At 53.9% G+C, this 20,522-nt stretch overlaps 4 protein-coding genes and 1 pseudogene across 4 annotated transcripts, besides 27 other annotated features; all 5 read right to left on the reverse strand.

Moving 5' to 3' along the window:
- Window positions 1-7,717: part of a sequence feature (heterozygous, Esmeraldo-like haplotype) that runs on past the window's edge.
- Window positions 119-139: a microsatellite.
- Window positions 258-280: a microsatellite.
- Window positions 396-454: a microsatellite.
- Window positions 557-609: a sequence feature (A-rich).
- Tc00.1047053510533.180 (microtubule-associated protein 1A/1B, light chain 3, putative) lies at window positions 914-1,783 on the reverse strand (the record flags this gene model as incomplete). The annotated part of the gene is made up of 1 exon (XM_813819.1): window positions 914-1,783. The coding sequence occupies one exon, from the start codon at window positions 1,781-1,783 to the stop codon at window positions 914-916; it is 870 nt and encodes a 289-aa protein (XP_818912.1).
- Window positions 1,329-1,368: a microsatellite.
- Window positions 1,569-1,625: a sequence feature (A-rich).
- Window positions 1,857-1,885: a microsatellite.
- Window positions 2,032-2,053: a sequence feature (AT_rich).
- Window positions 2,085-2,118: a microsatellite.
- Window positions 2,272-2,341: a sequence feature (CT-rich).
- On the reverse strand, window positions 2,601-4,073 carry Tc00.1047053510533.190 (hypothetical protein, conserved; the record flags this gene model as incomplete). Its single annotated transcript, XM_813820.1, has 1 exon — window positions 2,601-4,073. One exon carries the CDS (start codon window positions 4,071-4,073, stop codon window positions 2,601-2,603), a length of 1,473 nt encoding a protein of 490 aa, XP_818913.1.
- Window positions 4,609-4,652: a sequence feature (A-rich).
- Window positions 4,747-4,775: a microsatellite.
- Window positions 4,914-4,937: a microsatellite.
- Window positions 5,233-5,303: a sequence feature (A-rich).
- Window positions 5,511-5,537: a microsatellite.
- Window positions 5,805-5,856: a microsatellite.
- On the reverse strand, window positions 5,928-15,224 carry Tc00.1047053510533.210 (annotated as a pseudogene).
- Window positions 7,718-13,589: a sequence feature (areas not merged during assembly with more than two copies in the genome that could not be assigned to a particular haplotype).
- Window positions 13,590-13,765: a sequence feature (areas merged during assembly that could not be assigned to a particular haplotype. This can correspond to areas where the two haplotypes were merged or to regions with more than two copies in the genome that were merged during assembly.).
- Window positions 13,766-20,522: a sequence feature (heterozygous, Esmeraldo-like haplotype).
- Window positions 15,329-15,365: a microsatellite.
- Window positions 15,440-15,466: a microsatellite.
- Window positions 15,622-15,642: a microsatellite.
- Window positions 15,767-15,787: a microsatellite.
- Window positions 15,896-15,917: a microsatellite.
- Window positions 16,905-18,701, reverse strand: Tc00.1047053510533.220 (hypothetical protein, conserved; the record flags this gene model as incomplete). The annotated part of the gene is made up of 1 exon (XM_813821.1): window positions 16,905-18,701. One exon carries the CDS (start codon window positions 18,699-18,701, stop codon window positions 16,905-16,907), a length of 1,797 nt encoding a protein of 598 aa, XP_818914.1.
- Window positions 18,511-18,578: a microsatellite.
- Window positions 19,008-19,067: a sequence feature (T-rich).
- On the reverse strand, window positions 19,411-20,457 carry Tc00.1047053510533.230 (hypothetical protein, conserved; the record flags this gene model as incomplete). The annotated part of the gene is made up of 1 exon (XM_813822.1): window positions 19,411-20,457. The coding sequence occupies one exon, from the start codon at window positions 20,455-20,457 to the stop codon at window positions 19,411-19,413; it is 1,047 nt and encodes a 348-aa protein (XP_818915.1).

The raw sequence follows: 20,522 nt of genomic DNA on the forward strand, positions 1-20,522 counted from the left end.
CTAACCACCACGTGACCACCGCAGCAAGACAATATCTCTCTTCCCTGTTGTGTGTTGTTGTTTTTTTATTATTTCCAAAGCCTGTTTATTTGACCCCGCTTCTGGGTATTTGCCACCCTTTTTTTTTTTTTTTTTTTTTCTATTGGCTCCTTCTTATTTGGGCCGCTAGGCACAAATACGGCTAACCAATACAACAAATGTCCGGGGCTTAAAAAAAAAAAGAAAAAAAAAAGACGTATTATAATAAATCCATCGTTACACACACACACACACACACACAGAGGGAGAGAGAGGCACAGACACACAAAGACAAGAAGGCATACATGTCTCATCGCCAATAGGCCAATAAAGATATTCACACAATGCGTGGGTACACACATAAGTACTTATGAGGCTGTCTGTTTGTGTGCGTGTCTATGTGTGTGTGTGTGTGTGTGTGTGTGTGTGTGTGTGTTTGGAATATGCATACTCAATATACAGCCGTTCTGTATAGACGCATACAGACAGATTTCCGTGTATATTAAAATTGTCACACAAAAACACACACAAAAATACGAAGAAGAAAAAGCAGAGAAAAAAAAAAAAAAAAAAAAGCAAAGAAAAAACAAACACTCACTCACTCATTCATTCACACAGACGCAAAGAAGCAGCAGAAATATCCAGCACTAGAAGTTAATAACAATGCGCAAAGGCAGACAGGCACACATGGATACGTACACGCAAACATATTCATGCATGTATGTAAATTGTATTCTTTTACATATGCACTTCACACGCCAAGCCAATCCTAAGCAGCGCCAACCAACCAACCAAGCATCAAAACAAAAAAAAAAAAGAAGAGAAAAACCACCCAGCTCACTTCTACAACTGCCATCGTCTGTGTGCATCTCCCCCTCCCGCACTGCCGCCGCTCCTAATTCCGCCGCACAGCCGCACCGCCAAAGGCGCTCTCAATGCTGTATGTCATGTAAAGAAATCCATCGGCGTCCTTCCTCTGAGCGTAGAGGTCGCCCACGCAGGCGCTATTTGGTAGAACCGCATCGTCTATAAACAGAAAGATCGCCTGCTCCGCGTCAAGCACCAGCCGACTGCGCAGAAGAACCATAAGTTGCTGCATGGATGCGTCACCCGGTACGAGAAACTTGCTACAGTCCAAGTCCCGCAGCAGCCGACAGCGGTCCGAAATTGGGCCTGCACTCAGCACCGTGTCAATTGATGCGGGCTCGCACACAACAGGGACATGCTGCGGGAAGCGCCCGCGAATGGTCGCCACTTCCTTCTGGCGCTCAGCAAAAGTATGCGTGCGCTGGTAGCGATATTTGCGTGGCATATATATATATATATATATATATATATATATATATATATTATACGTAAACTGCAGGGTGTGCAACGGACCAAACAAATATAAATGGACACTACCGGTAAAAAGACTGTATAATAATATAAGTGTGCAAGTATGTATGCCTGTACAGAAGTGAAAAGGAAGATCAATCGTAGCGTATGCCGCTAATAATAAAAGTTCTCGTCGTCCACAACGGTTACCAACTACCAGCGCAGGGAGAGAGAAAGAAGGAAAGAAAAAAAAAAAAAAAAAAAAGGAAAAATAATAATAAGAAAACAAACAGGGACCGACGATGAGGAAACATCTCCGTTTGTGTGTGTGTTTATATATGAGAGAGAAACAGAAGAAAAAGAGGGAGAATCGCTCTTTACTCCCTCCCCCACATGTCAATACTCTCGTGGCCGGAGAGAAAAGAAAACAAAACACACACAAACACATTTATATAAACGACATGAAAGTAATGGAAAGGGGGAGGCCAAATAATAAAAAAGAAAAACTTTATATCTACAGCAAAAGAAAAGAACAAAAAAAAAAAAAAAACATATCGTTGCCATTCAGCAGCAAGCATAAATCACTGACGAGTGTTAAAGCAAACACACACACACAAAAAGAAAAAAAAAGTAAATGCACACATGTAAATTACACGTTGATGGTACAAAAAAATTAACATTAACACACACACACACATATATATATATATATAATTATGTACATTGTGCAGGGAATGTGGAAGGAGAAAAAAAACAAAAACAAAAACAAAAAAAAAACGGAAAAAGAGGAAAGAAAAAGACGTCCCGCAAGCCACATCATAATCATCAACCGTATTATTCACCACAAACTCTATCAAGTTGCATGTGTACTTGATTAAGTCACCTACTACCCCTGATCTCAACGGCATTATACATGCCTCACGTTGGGTGCAGCATTCCCTTTCCCTCTCCCCTCTGTTGATACCCCCTTCTCTCTCTCTCTCTCTCTTTTTTTTTTTTTTTTTTTGGTTGATTACTCGTCTTTGGGCTTGTCGGACTTCCGTTTCTTCGGATATTTCGCTCTTTTTTTTTTTCCATTTTCGTTGGGCCTCTCTACTGGGGTGTTCATGCGGTGAGTCGCGGTGGATTGGGACGCAGCGGTGAGAAAAACGGAGGCCGCACACACACACAAAAACACACAACCCACATGATGATGGTGACGTCGTCCTCGCTGGTCGCTGCGCGTCAATGCCGTCGTTGTCCCCCCCCAACCTGTCAATTGTGCGTCATGATGCCGACAGAAGATGTGAGCGGACTGCCGATGATGGTGCACACTCCGGGCTGCTGTCGCCATCCGGCCCATCGCCACCTAGCAGCAGCAGTGACGGCGGCATACCGTCATCACTCTTGTGCTCATCGTCCTCATCGTCCTTCTCGTCCCCCTCTGCAAGCCACAGCAGCGAAATCTCGCGCAGACAACCAACGATGTCTTTGTTGGCAGCGCGGCAGCCACGAACGTGGACGTCCACCTCGTCGATAAGGCGTTCAAGGACGCGGCGCAGCCCCTCCGCGTTCCGGGTGTCGCGCTCCACCTCACACTCTAGAATACACACCTCCTCCTCCAGTGCGCTCTGGCGCACGGCAAGAGAGTTGCAGTGGTGTCGCTCCACTGAAAAATCCACTGAGCTGCGCAACAATTCACTGCAAGCGGTGGAAGAGCAGCCACAGCGCGAGCAGTAGACCGTCCCCATCTCCCCTCCGTCTGCTGTCCGCCCACCGTACACTCGGGCGGATTCACCCGGGCACCTCTCCGTAAGACGTCGCAGCGCCGCCCTCTCCGCTGCACGTGCAGCCATTAAAAGGTCCTTGGTTTCATCCAGATGTGCCAGCGTCGTGGCGTGTTCGCGGACCATCTCTTCCTTCTCACGCAACAAAGACGAGATCTGTTGAACAAAAAAGCGACGTTCATCATGTAGTCGTCGCACTACACGAGATAATTCAGCCTGCAACTCGCCACATTCCCCGTTGGCATCGTGCAGAAGAAGTCCGTAAAACTCCAAACTATCCTCTACTTCCTCTGCGCCACTCGACGCACCCACGGCGTGTGTGCGTTGACCGCCAGAGGAACGGCCCAGGCATGTCTCCTCTGCACGAGCGGAAGCATCCCCCGTGCCGCTCGTTGCGGAGGCCTCAAAAACGCTATTCGCCCGCCCCGCCTCCCTATCGGCCGTATGCCGCAAAGATGCACCAACCCCACTTTCAGGGGACGTTGACAAATTCCTCGTCACGATGGCCTTCTCGCGTGTACGTTGCATCCACCCGCAGAGGCGCTGTTGCTCCAACTGCTTTTGGAGATGCCGCACTTCTTCCCGCAGCGAGGCGACGGTCCAACGCTGCGTTTCGCGGTCCAAATCCCACATCCTCTGCAGCTGCAGGAGTTCCTGCTGGCAGAGCTCCAATCTTTTTAACGCAGAAAATTCGGAGGCCCGAGCCACCGCCAGGAGGTGCTTGTCCATCCCACTACTAAATGATGATCCCACCGCCACCGTGTCGCTCCCACCAGCCGCACCAAAATCCTCATCCGCGGACGTCACAGTCACCGTCTTCGGCGTCACTGCCGAGGCGAATTCCAAATCAGCGTTTGTCGGACATGAGCTATCCCCACTGCCACACTCCCCCACACCGCATATTTCGCTCTTGTCGTGGGTCTTGGGCCCCTGCTCCCCCAGCAACCCCACACGCTTCAAAAGCCTCTCCATGTATACGTCCTAACACACCTACTATGGTTATCCTTGCACAGCGAATACAGGGACAAAACAGCCAAAGAAGGGGAAAAAGAAAGAGAGAGAGATGTTGACCGCAGATGTGTCCTCGTCTACTCTCAAACAAAGTTAATATACGCGCACCAAACACAAACACAGAAAGAGAGAGATAAGCAAGGGCATATAAGTACGGAAACACGCACAGAAAAACATATACGTCTACGCCTACTCTCATATTCATAAACTCGACGGCCTCCACCTTTTTCTTCCTCCTAACCCCTTTTCATAAAGAGTCGCATACTTCTTTTCGTTTATTCTCCGTGTCATTTGCTGCGTGCCTCGGCGTAATGATGAGAAAAGGCAGTGCGTAGGGCACAGCAGGCCACTGCAGCCATGAAGGGAGAAACAAACAGCAACCAGTAGGGGTGGGTGGGAAAGGAGCCTGAGTGATTTGAAAAAACAACGGGTCTAAATGAAAACAATGTACACAATACTCATCATGCATGCATATAGGCATGAAAAAGTCACTTTGAAAACAACAACAAAAAAGAAAAAAAAAAAAAAAGACGCAAAAAACTTCCACCGAGTATACAAATCCCTTCCTCTCTCTCTCTCTCTGCCTTCATCCTCCGCTCTCTAGTCTCGCGTTGTGAAAAATAACGTACATAAATTCTTTTCTTTTTCTTTTTTTTTTTTTTTGCCTTCAAACTGCCGTCATAAATAATCGTGTCGATCGTTGTTCCACCCCATCGTCACCGCACCCCCGCGGCAAACACACAGAGAGAGAAAAAGAAAGAAAAAAGAAAGTAGCCGAGGGGCTGCGGGGTGGAAGGCACCAAAAAAAAAAAAAAAAAAAAGAAACACTGAGGCTACTACTCCCCAGCAACAAAAAAAAAAGTGCCACCGGACGATCACACGCAACGATACGACGTGGCAGAAGAAAATAAATAAAGGCAGAACACAAAAAAAAAAAGGCTGCCAATCCAAAACAAGAAATTTGAGCAGAAACACACACACACACACACATGTGCGCATCGGCATAAAAAAAGAAAAAAGGGAAGGGAAGGTGGCAGAATCCCAGTGGAAGATGTTAAAGTTGCGTTGAGGCGACGACCGGCCGCAAAGACAATAATCGCAGGGCTCAAAGGCAAACCACAAAAAAAAAGAAAGGAAAAAAAAAGGAAATAATAAATAAATAAATAAAACACACGCAAAAAGAAAAAAAAAGTAAAATTGTAGAAAAGAAAAACAGTAAAACGCCGCAGATATATATATATAGATATGTATGACAAGAGAAGGTGAAAAGGAAAGAGTAACGTCCCGCAAAGAAATGTGTATGAGCATAACAAGCGACGATGGATGCATACAAAGAAAAGCATATATCCAGTCATGCATTTACGTGACAACACGCATACATTGAACAAGCGTCCATGGACACGTACACACACACACACACACACAGAGAGAGAGAGAGAGAGAAATAACATCCATAGCGAGTCAAATTGCCTCAATTGTTCCTTCCACTTCTTCCTTTTTATCTCATACTCTCAACCCTCATTTCTCTCAGATGATAATTTCTTCCAGCACTCCTTCAAGAGTGCCCTTCCCTTATTGTTGTTTTTGTTTCTTTGTTTCTCTTCCCCGCTTCTTTACATCTCTTTCATATTTGTTGTTTCTTACGGATGATGATATTCATTGGTGGGGAAAAGCAATTTTACCTTTACATGCATATATATACATATATATACATATATATATATATATATATATGTAAACATATTGTCTTCTTTTTTCACCACTCCTATTGCAGCGGTGCTAAGGTGCACCTGCAAGAAGCTCATTGCGGCACCGTCTTAATCGCCCTCGTTGTACTCCTCCTCATTTTCCTCCTCGGCGGAGCGCAGCAGGGCAATCTCGTGTAGTAACTCCTTCGCGCTTGTCGCCGACACCTGACATCCACGTATGCGGGAGTCAAGTTCACCCATGAGTTCGCCAATGTTTCGGTTAAGCACATTCAGCGCGTCTTCATGCTGCCGTCCCTTCACTTCCAGCTCCATCACAAGAGCCTCCTTCTCCCGCTTCAGTCGCTCCAACTGCTGCCGCATCGTCCGAACGGCATTTTTATCGACGTCTGCTACGGCGGTGTTTGCTTGCATCTCCGCCGCGGGAAAATCCGCAGCGCCCCCCTGCGGCGGCAGGGCGCCCCCATCCAACCCTTTCATGGCGCTCTCAAGCTCCCGCATCTCCTCGTCATGTGCGGCCTGCAGCTCAAACAACTCCTGCTCCCGCTTCTCTAATGCCATCAACGCCGACTTCTCGGCGGCACGTGCCGCCTCCAGCAGCCCGACAAACTCCTCCAACTTCCCAAGCGTTTCGGTGTACTCCATTCCCTTCGCCTCGAGCTCCTCCATGAGTTTAGAAATCTTGTTGTTCAGACCCTCCATCGCCTCCCGGTGCGCCACCGCACGTTGCGCCATCTCCTCTCGCAGCGCAATGTTCTCACTCTCCAGTTGCACAGCGTGCCGCTCAATGCCCTGCACGCGTTCCGCCTCGCTAAACGACTCCTCCGCGTTGTCGTCCGTCATCCCCTCCCGCGGCTGCCGGATCGCATGAAGCAAGTTGCGGTGTGCGTGTGTTACAGCCTCCAGCTCACGCAAGTCATCATCTCGACGTCGCTGCAACTCCAGTAACGCCTCTTCACGATTAAAAAGTTCACTCCGAGCGCTGCATTCCGCTTGTCGTGCCTCCTCCAACAGCTGCACCATCTCCTCCGACTTTTCCAGCATGTCTGTGTACTCCGTCGCCCGCTCATCCAGTTCATCCAGTAAATCTGACTCGCGCCGCTGATGGAGGGCATCCAAGCATCTAAAACCCTCCAGTGCACCCTCCAGCAGCGAGGAGATCGCAGACTGCTCAAACACCAAGCGAGAAATGAACTCCTCCGCAATGAGGCTCAATAACGGGTCAGCACCAGAGTCCTCCAGCTGCCGCAACACCTCGGCCCTGGCATCCGCACCATCCTCGCAATTCGCTGCTGGACCAAGGAGACTTTTGGCCTTAAGAAACGGGCATCGTCTCAGACGGCGGTCAATCTCGTCCTCAGACAAAAGAGGGTCATGTTCTACATCCACATCACAATAACTAGCCTCTGGACCAAACTCCACACCATGAATATCCGAAACGGGCAAACCAACTGCACTCGCCACATCAATATTTACAGCACGACACAACGCCTCCTCATTCGAGCGCAAAACCTCACCAAACCCAAAAACACCCAACAAACAACGATGTCTAGACAACACCTTCCCAACAGAAGAAAGTCCACGATCACCAACAGAACAAACTGAACGCAGCTGCTCGTTCTCCGCACGAAGCTCCTCCAGCTGCCGCTGCAGATCCTCCGCCTGCTCACTCAGCTCGTGTAGTCCACGTGCCTTCCCCACGTCCTCCGCACGCAGCTCCTCGTTCTCCACAAGAAGATCCTCCAGCTGCCGCTGCAGATCCTCCGCCTGCTCGCTCACCTCCTGCAGTCCACGCGTCTTATCCTCGTCCTCCGCACGCAGCTGCTCGTTCTCCGCACGAAGCTCCTCCAGCTGCCGCTGCAGATCCTCCGCCTGCTCGCTCACCTCCTGCAGTCCACGCGTCTTATGCTCGTGCTCACCGCGCAGCTCCTCGTTCTCCGCACGAAGCTCCTCCAGCTGCCGCTGCAGATCCTCCGCCTGCTCACTCACCTCCTGCAGTCCACGGGTCTTATGTTCGTGCTCACCGCGCAGCTCCTCGTTCTCCGCACGCAGCTGCTCGTTCTCCGCACGCAGCTCCTCCAGCTGCCGCTGCAGATCCTCCGCCTGCTCGCTCACCTCCTGCAGTCCACGGGTCTTATCCTCTTTCTCGGCGCGCAGCTCCTCGTTCTCCGCACGCAGCTCCTCCAGCTGCCGCTGCAGATCCTCTGCCTGCTCGCTCACCTCCTGCAGCCCACGTGTCTTATCCTCGTCCTCCGCACGCAGCTGCTCGTTCTCCGCACGAAGCTCCTCCAGCTGCCGCTGCAGATCCTCCGCCTGCTCGCTCACCTCCTGCAGCCCACGGGTCTTATCCTCGTTCTCCGCACGCAGCTCCTCGTTCTCCGCACGCAGCTCCTCCAGCTGCCGCTGCAGATCCTCCGCCTGCTCGCTCACCTCCTGCAGCCCACGTGTCTTATCCTCGTCCTCCGCACGCAGCTGCTCGTTCTCCGCACGAAGCTCCTCCAGCTGCCGCTGCAGATCCTCCGCCTGCTCACTCACCTCCTGCAGTCCACGTGTCTTATCCTCGTTCTCCGCACGAAGCTCCTCCAGCTGCCGCTGCAGATCCTCTGCCTGCTCGCTCACCTCCTGCAGCCCACGTGTCTTCTCCTCATGCTCACCGCGCAGCTCCTCGTTCTCCGCACGCAGCTCCTCCAGCTGCCGCTGCAGATCCTCTGCCTGCTCGCTCACCTCCTGCAGCCCACGTGTCTTCTCCTCATGCTCACCGCGCAGCTCCTCGTTCTCGGCGCGCAGCTCCTCGTTCTCCGCACGCAGCTCCTCCAGCTGCCGCTGCAGATCCTCTGCCTGCTCGCTCACCTCCTGCATTCCACGTGTCTTATCCTCGTCCTCCGCACGCAGCTGCTCGTTCTCCGCACGAAGCTCCTCCAGCTGCCGCTGCAGATCCTCTGCCTGCTCGCTCACCTCCTGCAGTCCACGGGGTCTTATGTTCGTGCTCACCGCGCAGCTCCTCGTTCTCCGCACGCAGCTGCTCGTTCTCCGCACGCAGCTCCTCCAGCTGCCGCTGCAGATCCTCCGCCTGCTCGCTCACCTCCTGCAGTCCACGCGTCTTATCCTCTTGCTCACCGCGCAGCTCCTCGTTCTCCGCACGCAGCTCCTCCAGCTGCCGCTGCAGATCCTCTGCCTGCTCGCTCACCTCCTGCAGTCCACGGGTCTTATGTTCGTCCTCCCCGCGCAGCTCCTCGTTCTCCGCACGCAGCTCCTCCAGCTGCCGCTGCAGATCCTCTGCCTGCTCGCTCACCTCCTGCAGCCCACGCGTCTTATGCTCGTCCTCCGCACGCAGCTGCTCGTTCTCCGCACGAAGCTCCTCCAGCTGCCGCTGCAGATCCTCCGCCTGCTCACTCACCTCCTGCATTCCACGTGTCTTATCCTCGTTCTCCGCACGCAGCTCCTCCAGCTGCCGCTGCAGATCCTCCGCCTGCTCACTCACCTCCTGCAGCCCACGCGTCTTATGTTCGTGCTCACCGCGCAGCTCCTCGTTCTCGGCACGCAGCTCCTCCAGCTGCCGCTGCAGATCCTCCGCCTGCTCACTCACCTCCTGCAGCCCACGCGTCTTATGTTCGTGCTCACCGCGCAGCTCCTCGTTCTCCGCACGCAGCTCCTCCAGCTGCCGCTGCAGATCCTCCGCCTGCTCGCTCACCTCCTGCAGCCCACGGGTCTTATCTTCGTGCTCAGCGCGCAGCTCCTCGTTCTCCGCACGAAGCTCCTCCAGCTGCCGCTGCAGATCCTCTGCCTGCTCGCTCACCTCCTGCAGCCCACGCGTCTTATGCTCGTCCTCCGCACGCAGCTGCTCGTTCTCCGCACGAAGCTCCTCCAGCTGCCGCTGCAGATCCTCCGCCTGCTCGCTCACCTCCTGCAGCCCACGTGTCTTCTCCTCATGCTCACCGCGCAGCTCCTCGTTCTCCGCACGAAGCTCCTCCAGCTGCCGCTGCAGATCCTCCGCCTGCTCGCTCACCTCCTGCAGTCCACGGGTCTTATGTTCGTGCTCACCGCGCAGCTCCTCGTTCTCCGCACGCAGCTGCTCGTTCTCCGCACGAAGCTCCTCCAGCTGCCGCTGCAGATCCTCTGCCTGCTCGCTCACCTCCTGCAGCCCACGTGTCTTATCCTCGTCCTCCGCACGCAGCTGCTCGTTCTCCGCACGAAGCTCCTCCAGCTGCCGCTGCAGATCCTCTGCCTGCTCGCTCACCTCCTGCAGTCCACGTGTCTTATCCTCGTCCTCCGCACGCAGCTGCTCGTTCTCCGCACGCAGCTCCTCCAGCTGCCGCTGCAGATCCTCCGCCTGCTCGCTCACCTCCTGCAGTCCACGTGTCTTATCCTCGTCCTCCGCACGCAGCTGCTCGTTCTCCGCACGAAGCTCCTCCAGCTGCCGCTGCAGATCCTCCGCCTGCTCGCTCACCTCCTGCAGTCCACGCGTCTTATCCTCGTCCTCCGCACGCAGCTGCTCGTTCTCCGCACGAAGCTCCTCCAGCTGCCGCTGCAGATCCTCCGCCTGCTCGCTCACCTCCTGCAGCCCACGTGTCTTATCCTCGTCCTCCGCACGCAGCTGCTCGTTCTCCGCACGAAGCTCCTCCAGCTGCCGCTGCAGATCCTCCGCCTGCTCGCTCACCTCCTGCAGCCCACGTGTCTTATCCTCGTCCTCCGCACGCAGCTGCTCGTTCTCCGCACGAAGCTCCTCCAGCTGCCGCTGCAGATCCTCCGCCTGCTCGCTCACCTCCTGCAGTCCACGCGTCTTATCCTCGTCCTCCGCACGCAGCTCCTCGTTCTCCGCACGCAGCTCCTCCAGCTGCCGCTGCAGATCCTCCGCCTGCTCACTCACCTCCTGCAGTCCACGTGTCTTATCCTCGTTCTCCGCACGCAGCTCCTCCAGCTGCCGCTGCAGATCCTCCGCCTGCTCGCTCACCTCCTGCAGTCCACGTGTCTTATGATCGTGCTCACCGCGCAGCTCCTCGTTCTCGGCACGCAGCTCCTCGTTCTCCGCACGCAGCTCCTCCAGCTGCCGCTGCAGATCCTCCGCCTGCTCACTCACCTCCTGCAGTCCACGTGTCTTATCCTCGTTCTCCGCACGCAGCTCCTCCAGCTGCCGCTGCAGATCCTCCGCCTGCTCGCTCACCTCCTGCAGTCCACGCGTCTTATCCTCGTCCTCCGCACGCAGCTCCTCGTTCTCGGCACGCAGCTCCTCCAGCTGCCGCTGCAGATCCTCCGCCTGCTCACTCACCTCCTGCATTCCACGTGTCTTATCCTCGTTCTCCGCACGCAGCTCCTCCAGCTGCCGCTGCAGATCCTCCGCCTGCTCACTCACCTCCTGCAGCCCACGCGTCTTATGTTCGTGCTCACCGCGCAGCTCCTCGTTCTCGGCACGCAGCTCCTCCAGCTGCCGCTGCAGATCCTCCGCCTGCTCACTCACCTCCTGCAGCCCACGCGTCTTATGTTCGTGCTCACCGCGCAGCTCCTCGTCCTCCGCACGCAGCTCCTCGTTCTCGGCACGCAGCTCCTCCAGCTGCCGCTGCAGATCCTCCGCCTGCTCGCTCACCTCCTGCAGCCCACGCGTCTTACCCTCGTCCTCCGCACGCAGCTCCTCGTTCTCCGCACGAAGCTCCTCCAGCTGCCGCTGCAGATCCTCCGCCTGCTCGCTCACCTCCTGCAGCCCACGTGTCTTATCCTCGTCCTCCGCACGCAGCTGCTCGTTCTCCGCACGAAGCTCCTCCAGCTGCCGCTGCAGATCCTCCGCCTGCTCACTCACCTCCTGCAGCCCACGTGTCTTATCCTCGTCCTCCGCACGCAGCTCCTCGTTCTCGGCACGCAGCTCCTCCAGCTGCCGCTGCAGATCCTCCGCCTGCTCGCTCACCTCCTGCAGCCCACGCGTCTTATGTTCGTGCTCCGCACGCAGCTGCTCGTTCTCCGCACGAAGCTCCTCCAGCTGCCGCTGCAGATCCTCCGCCTGCTCGCTCACCTCCTGCAGCCCACGTGTCTTATCCTCGTCCTCCGCACGCAGCTGCTCGTTCTCCGCACGAAGCTCCTCCAGCTGCCGCTGCAGATCCTCCGCCTGCTCACTCACCTCCTGCAGCCCACGTGTCTTATCCTCGTCCTCCGCACGCAGCTGCTCGTTCTCCGCACGCAGCTCCTCCAGCTGCCGCTGCAGATCCTCCGCCTGCTCGCTCACCTCCTGCAGCCCACGCGTCTTATGTTCGTGCTCACCGCGCAGCTCCTCGTTCTCGGCACGCAGCTCCTCGTTCTCCGCACGAAGCTCCTCCAGCTGCCGCTGCAGATCCTCCGCCTGCTCGCTCACCTCCTGCAGCCCACGTGTCTTATCCTCGTCCTCCGCACGCAGCTGCTCGTTCTCCGCACGAAGCTCCTCCAGCTGCCGCTGCAGATCCTCCGCCTGCTCACTCACCTCCTGCAGTCCACGTGTCTTATCCTCGTTCTCCGCACGAAGCTCCTCCAGCTGCCGCTGCAGATCCTCCGCCTGCTCGCTCACCTCCTGCAGCCCACGCGTCTTATGTTCGTGCTCACCGCGCAGCTCCTCGTTCTCGGCACGCAGCTCCTCGTTCTCCGCACGAAGCTCCTCCAGCTGCCGCTGCAGATCCTCCGCCTGCTCGCTCACCTCCTGCAGCCCACGCGTCTTACCCTCGTCCTCCGCACGCAGCTCCTCGTTCTCCGCACGAAGCTCCTCCAGCTGCCGCTGCAGATCCTCCGCCTGCTCGCTCACCTCCTGCAGCCCACGTGTCTTATCCTCGTCCTCCGCACGCAGCTGCTCGTTCTCCGCACGAAGCTCCTCCAGCTGCCGCTGCAGATCCTCCGCCTGCTCACTCACCTCCTGCAGTCCACGTGTCTTATCCTCGTTCTCCGCACGAAGCTCCTCCAGCTCCCGCTGCAGATCCTCCGCCTGCTCACTCACCTCCTGCAGCCCACGCGTCTTATGTTCGTGCTCACCGCGCAGCTCCTCGTTCTCGGCACGCAGCTCCTCGTTCTCCGCACGCAGCTCCTCCAGCTGCCGCTGCAGATCCTCCGCCTGCTCGCTCACCTCCTGCAGCCCACGCGTCTTATGTTCGTGCTCACCGCGCAGCTCCTCGTTCTCGGCACGCAGCTCCTCGTTCTCCGCACGAAGCTCCTCCAGCTGCCGCTGCAGATCCTCCGCCTGCTCGCTCACCTCCTGCAGCCCACGCGTCTTATGTTCGTGCTCACCGCGCAGCTCCTCGTTCTCGGCACGCAGCTCCTCGTTCTCCGCACGAAGCTCCTCCAGCTGCCGCTGCAGATCCTCCGCCTGCTCACTCACCTCCTGCAGTCCACGTGTCTTATCCTCGTTCTCCGCACGAAGCTCCTCCAGCTCCCGCTGCAGATCCTCCGCCTGCTCACTCACCTCCTCCAGCTGCCGCTGCAGATCCTCCGCCTGCTCACTCACCTCCTGCAGTCCACGTGTCTTATCCTCGTTCTCCGCACGAAGCTCCTCCAGCTCCCGCTGCAGATCCTCCGCCTGCTCACTCACCTCCTGCAGTCCACGTGTCTTATCCTCGTTCTCCGCACGAAGCTCCTCCAGCTGCCGCTGCAGATCCTCCGCCTGCTCACTCACCTCCTGCAGTCCACGTGTCTTATCCTCGTTCTCCGCACGAAGCTCCTCCAGCTCCCGCTGCAGATCCTCCGCCTGCTCGCTCACCTCCTGCAGCCCACGTGTCTTCTCCTCATGCTCTCCGCGCAGCTCCTCGTTCTCCGCACGCAGCTGCTCGATCTCTGCGTGCATTTCTTCAAGCTGGAGCTGTAGGTCCTTGGCGTGCTCATATACCTCAATGATCTCTTGTTTTTTTTGTTCTATTAATTTTTTAAGTGTTTTGTTTTTGTTGTTTATTTCCTCCATCTGCTCCTCCATTTTTTCTAGTTGTGTTTTATACCCGTGATTTTCCTTATCTCTCTTTTTGTCTTGCTGTTGGAGTTGTTTTACCTGTTCCTTGCTTTGTTGTAGTTGACGCGACATTTCTTGCTGATTTTTAATTTTGTTTTCGATTTGCTGCTTGTGATAGTCTTCCTGTTTTTTTGCAAGTGTTTTTTGTTGTTCAAGCTCTTTCTGAAGTTTGTGTAATTCTTCCTCCAGATTTTTGAATTGTTTTGCTAGATCATTGTTTTGACTATATACATTGTCCTTTTCTTGTTGTAGTTCCTGAATCAACTTTGTTTTGTCGGTATTTTTCGCTTCTAGCCTCGCTCGCTCCTCCAGTGCGCTGCCTAAGGCTGCATAGATTAGCGGGCGGTGCATGGCCGTCCTGGAAGTGAGACGTTTGGCCTCCTCCTTTCCGACGATGACAGTTCCGCTGCCTTTGCCCGGAATTGCTGCTGTTATGGATGAGCGGGGAACGGTGATTGGTGCGATGTCACTTGCCTCCGCAAAGCTGAGGCACGCATCGCTGTCGGCTTTGTTGCAATTAACTACATTGTTACCCTCCTTGTAGAGATGTTGTTGTTCAATGATTTGACTGATTTGTGTTTCAAGCAACTTCATTGTGCGAATGTTGTTGTTTATTGCCTCACTGATTTCTTTTGCGCGCGCCTGAGACTTTTTTATCTCGGGATAAACAATAATGAACCCCAGTTGGGCGAGTGCCCAGTCGCAAAACACGGACTCAAGTGAAACAGAATTGGCCGAAACAATTCTCCGTGGGGAGAGCCGTACCTGTTCCTGCAGCTTGAGGAGCCTTGGCTGGTAGCGGTTGATGATGTCCTGGTGCTCGTCCATGCTGTTCTCGACGGTCGGGTAGTACTCCAGCAGCCTCGTGATGAAGTCGGGGTGACGCACGACGGCGCGCAGGTCCTCCCACCCCATGACGACGTCCTCCATGCTCTCTTGGTTCAAAATGGCGATGCTTGCCTCAAGCGCCAGGCAAAGTCCCGCTGAGGGGAGGCGGCTGCTGAAGGCCTCGTGCAGCCGCACCTCCTCCACCTCCTCCAAAAGACGACGCGCGTCTTCAATTTTATCCTTCGCCCGCGCCACCTCCGCCTCTGTGTCGCGTCGCACGGTTGCCAACTCCTCGCGCTGCTGCAGCAACGAGCGCCGGCAGTTCCGCACCTCCTCCTCTTTTAGCTCCTTCTCCTGCTTGAGTGTTTCAAGGATGTCGGCGTTGCTCCCATTTTCTGCCCGCCACCGCTGGAGCAGGGCGTGGTGGTCGCTGAGGCTTAGCACCCTCGCAAGCGACCAGTGGGCGGCGAGGTTGTTGTCGAGAAACTCGTACGCGACAAGGCTGTCACAAAGCACGGGCTCGTCAATTCCTCCCAGGAATGACGCAATGCCCTGGTGCATCTCCTCGGCGGATATTGACGTCGTCTCACCCGGCGCGGGTGTTCCCCGCGCAAGCATCTTCGCAGGTCGCATGCAAACAGCAAAATAAAGGTGCCGCAACAAGTCAAGCTCTCACAACACCAACAACCACAACCACAATCGCAGGTAGTCCCTTTGTGCCTGCAATTTGGCAAAAAGTTGTTGGTTGTTGTTTTTGTTGTTGTTGTTGTTGTTTCTACTATTTTTTTGGATTTATGCTCGGCGAAATGCCCCTTCAATTGCCCTCTCCGTCCCCTCTTTTTCTCCCCTTTTTTTCTTTTCTTTTTTTTTCTTTTTTCAGTCGGCTGTCTTCGCTCTCTCGCACCGGCACTTAGTTGTGGCAGTAGTAGTAGTAGTACCCTAAGCCCGGAAAAAAAGACGGTCGTACAAGAACCTAAAAAAAAAGAAAAAAAAAGAAACGCATACACAAAACAAAAAGGAAATTAAAACAAATAATAATAATAATAATAATGAAGCCTATCAATTTCTCCAGTCTATTCCTTTCTTTACTTTCCACCCCACTCGTGTCCCTCTCCGGTGTGTTTCTTCTTTTGTGCTCCCTTTTTTTTTTCCTGCTTTTTGTGTGTATATAAATTTGTGTGTGTGTGTGTGTGTGTCTACCACGCCCCACCCTGCTCGCTCCTAATAAGCACACAAAATATAAAACGGGAAAACCCCCCAAATGGTTTTGCTTTTTCCCTCTCCCCTCTGTTTTTTTTTTTTTTTTTACTTTACTTTACTTTACTTCCTCCGCCTCTCGCTCTTCTCTCCTCCAGACTGTCAGGGAATGTGGCGCAACCTCGGCGACAGCAGTGGCGGCGTACGTGTATTTATACGCAAACAATCTGCAGATGTGTGCACGGCTGCCCCCTTCTGCCGCAACGCGTGGAGCAATGCGCACAAACAAGGAGTCGGGCACCCCTTATTTCCTTCCCTTCTCCCTCAAGCCAAAGAAACCCACACACACACACCAACAACAACAAAAAAAAAAAAAAAAAACAGAAGGACGGACACGTTGGCAACAGGAGACACAACAGCGAAAAAAATGGGGTGAGTTTTGGGCAGGCAGAAGACGCACGGAGGGGACACGTCCCGTGGATGAAAACAGGAGAAGGAGGAGAAAAACAACAACAGAAGCAACGGATAAGGGGACACAAAAATAAATAAATGGGGCAGCGGCCGATTAACGATTTACCCCAACTAATATCCCACTGTGTCTGTGTGTCGTGTGCAATTCATGAGAAAAAGGGGAAGCAAGAAGAAAAGAAGGATGGGGAGGGAAAAAAACTCACCACAATGCCACACATTTATGCACAGTAGAAAATGTTAGCCGTGGTGGTGGTAATGGTGGTCTCCTCTTCCTTCACCTCAAACTCCCCCGGTAGGCTTCTGCCTCCTCAAGCCCCCCGATGTGCTCCTTTCGTCTCCCCCTGAAAACCTGCGGCGGCACCACACACACACTGATAGAGAGAGAAGTAGAAGGAGAATGTGTGTGGCAGGCACAAACAACGCCCCTCGCTCAATTACAGCAAAAGCCAGAAAACAAACAAACAAACAAAATAACAATAATAATAATAACTCACTCCCGTCCTTTCTTTCTACTCCATTGCGGGGTCCCACGAGGGTCAATGGCATTTGGCCTTGCCACCCTACTTGCGGCGAATCCCACGTATGCACACAACCGACACAATAGCCAACATCTACAGCAATCAAAAATAAATAAATAAATAGGCCTCACATCTCTGGCGGGTGGTGGGTGGCAAAGACGTGAAAAGGCTCAAAGTCTTCAAGGAGCGGATTGAATCCGCTGCGTGTCGTGAAGAGCGCCGTCTTGTCGCCGCCAAATGTCTTCCAAAACTGCGGGTGGGTGAGACTTGAAATATCCTTATGTGCCCCGCAGATGTTACGGTAGACCACCGCCAGGTGCTCAAAGTCCGTGGGGAAACAAATGTCAACCATGCCGGCGTTGCCATGCAGCGAGTCGGCGGGGCGGCGAAGGTACATATCCTTCGCCACACGTACTTTGCACTGACACACTGGCCCGTTAACACCTGGCAAGGCCTGCCGCACGCCTGACCAGTCGACAAGAAAAAGATGGTGCCTAGGGAAGAACGCGGCGCATGTCTCCAGAAAAAGCATTGCGACGGTTGGAAGCCAGAGGGTTCGAAATGGGCTGTGAGTCCAGATAACCTTTGTCATGATAACACGCAGAGGGTCATTCATGTTCGGTTCAATGCTGGTAAAAGGAGGCGGGTCGATGTTTTCACGCCCGCCCGTAAGACACAACACCTTGAGACTATGAAATGACTCCTCTTGTAGCCAACGCAGGTAACGCAGGTAGCGAAGAATAACAGGGTCCTTCAAAGCGTAGTAGCGTTCATGTACAGTGGAAAGATTGTCATGTTGCTGAAAACCAAACCAGTGTTCGTTACAAACACCATCGCCGCTAAGCAGGACGCAATCATGTGGCATCCCAGAGAGAAGCTCAACTCCCAACAAAACGCAGCGACGCCGTTCCAATTGACGCCAATTAAGAATGGAAATGTTATGTATTTTGACATGATGATAATGTGTGATGAGACGGTTACGAAGCACCTGCACGAGCTGAGGGTTCTGCTCCACCACGTGGTATTCACACTGCGCATATACGGCTGAAAAGTGCTCCGCGAGGTAATCCAGCACACTCACCGCCAGGGCCCCTGTTCCTGCTCCAATGTCGTACACAACAAGCGGCTCACGGGGGTCAAATTTCGCCCGCATCATTGTCACAAGGTATTCCGCCAGCACCCAACCGTAGTGAGGCTGAAACAGTTGCGTTGGTGTGATGCAGGCAGGAGTTGATTCGTGAATCTTGCCAACATAAAGCTCATAGTCATGCTGGTTCCGAAGACTGGCAAACGGCACGGGATCAAAGTAACCGCTTGTCATGAGTTGCCTGTACTTGCGATGCAACTTCGGATAATAGCCCCACTTCTTGTGGTAGAGAGCGAAGTGAATAAAGTCGCGCATGATGAGCGAGGTGCCCAGTGAGTCGTGGTCGGCGAGTGCCCCGCCCTCAAAGACAATGAGGTCCTCAAAGAGTTTTTTGTGCCGCGCCACACGTCGTTCTTCTTCCTGAGTCGCAAGTTCGTCCAGTCTGGACTCAGACATGACGTGGCTCCCGGAGGACACAATCGACGGCATGCCTCCTTGGGCAGTCGATAAGGAGGCGTAATGAACTGCGGCGACGCCGTCATGATGTGAAGCAGCCGTGGCATCATTTGTTGTTGCTGCTGCAGAAGAGGAAGTGCCAGTGTCCACCAGTGCTTCATGGCCATGGGAATTGCAGGAGGGAACAAGTCCGCCCCCGTCACTATCACCCCCATCGGTGCCGTTGCTATTGTTATCGCCACCACCACCACCGCCGCCAATCTTTGTACTAACGCTGCCGGTGGCAGTCGCGACATGCCGGCAGCTGGGCGGCAACGCCGCACCGCGCGTTAGACCGCCGCAGCCGCAGAGAAGCCGCCCCAACGGCGGGAGAAGACGCATACAAAACGCCCCGCCCCTCCTTTATTTTAATTATTTTTTCCCTCTCCCCTTTTTCTTGACTGAGTGCTTGTTTGTTTTTGTTTGATTAATGTTCTTCTTTCCTTTTCTTCTGTGTTTTTCGTTTTGAATGCCTGTGTTCCTCCTTCTCCCGGCCCTCCGCCAGTTATGAGCAGCAACAGCAGCATTGCAATACCAATTCCAGCGCCGTCCGCAGCAGGAGCAAGAAATAAAAAAAAAGAATGAGAATAATCCGTGCGTTTGTGTGATTGTGTCTGATGCGCACGTCTCCCTTCCGTACGACTTTAGTTTTGTTGTTTTTTGTTTTGTTTTTTTTTCGTCCTTCCACTTTTTTTTTTTTATTCATTTCAACAGTTCGTTTGCATACACGCTGCACGCACGCAGAGAAATGCGGCCATGCACAACAGCAGTAGTCACAAGAAAAAGATGATTCCCCACTCCCACCCACCTCCCTCTTCCTTTCACTTCTCGTGAGCGACGGAAGGAGCAGGTGTCATGTTGCGGAAAAAACGTCATCTCTTCTTCTCTTCGGCATGTGACGAACAGGTGCCTGCTCACAAACGCAATAAGTTGCGTTCCCATATCCGGGAGCCGACTCCACCCCGCCCGCGTATCACACATCCATATCCACAGACTGCTCCCCCGCCCCCCTCTCTCTCTTTCTCTCTCCTCATAAAAGAGCCAGAGCGAGTCAGTCATATTTGGGTGAAATGGGTGCCATTTCATGTGCATCACTTGGATAAGGTTCCTGGGGGCCATGGGCGGATGGCCACGTGGGGTCCGCGGGAAATGGTGGTGCACTACAGTTGTCGTTGATTTGAGGAGTGTTGCTATTCTCCATTCGTCTTCGCTTGTACTTGCGGAAATCTCGACGTTTACGGATGGAGAGACACGCGCAGAGGCCGTAGCCTTCGCCACCATTCGCCTCCTGCATTTGCTCCTGTAGGCCCCTTAAGCGTCGTCTTTCGCGTTTTTTCTCACGCTTTTCTACCATGTGCTGATACGTTGTCCGGTGAGTGCAGCAGAGATACAAGTGAAAGACTATGAGATGTCCGAGAACGCACATTCCCACTGTGCACAACGCTACGGTAATAAAGAGAAACAACAAGAAGACTGCGTAGTTGCTACTTTTATAGCGGTGCTCCAGGAGATCCTCGTACTTCTCCCTCGCCAAAATGGCATCCACAATGATGTACAACCCAATCGCCAAAATGAAGGCCATGCCACACCACGCCGATCCCATGAAAGCACAAAAGGCCTTGTAGTTTTCTGCACCTACACATGAATTTAACCAGCGGCAATGATGATCAAATCCGGGGACACACTTGTCACAAACCCCGCAGTGTTTGCTGCCGGCCTGCACAAAACGACGGCAGAAGACGCACGGCTCCGTGCCAGGTGGCGCGGCCTCTTGCGTTAGTCCTGTCTGCTCCAGCCGCGGTAAATCCGTGCGAAATATAACAGGATCCTCAATGTGGCTAAGGGATAGCGAGACCTTCAACGCGATTGTGACCGTGAAAAGCACCCCAGAGATTATTGAGACAACAATCATCAACGTATTCTCCAAAAACGGCACATGCAGGGTGTAGTGCAGGATGGCCAGCAATATAATAAAGGACCATGCCACAATCTGCAATAAATCTAACGGGCACTCAAAACCAGAACGTCGCGGCCGTACCGGGTCGCCGTATACATCTAACCATTGCCCCTCCGGTGGATCACAACAAAGCAACGACATCTTGCACTACACACCCTTCCCCCTCCTCCTCTCCTCCCTCTCTTGTGCAAAAATCTCGTTTTGCT

Source organism: Trypanosoma cruzi, genomic scaffold, assembly GCF_000209065.1.
Source record: "Trypanosoma cruzi strain CL Brener 1047053516775 genomic scaffold, whole genome shotgun sequence".
In the NCBI taxonomy this organism is placed as follows: domain Eukaryota; phylum Euglenozoa; class Kinetoplastea; order Trypanosomatida; family Trypanosomatidae; genus Trypanosoma; species Trypanosoma cruzi.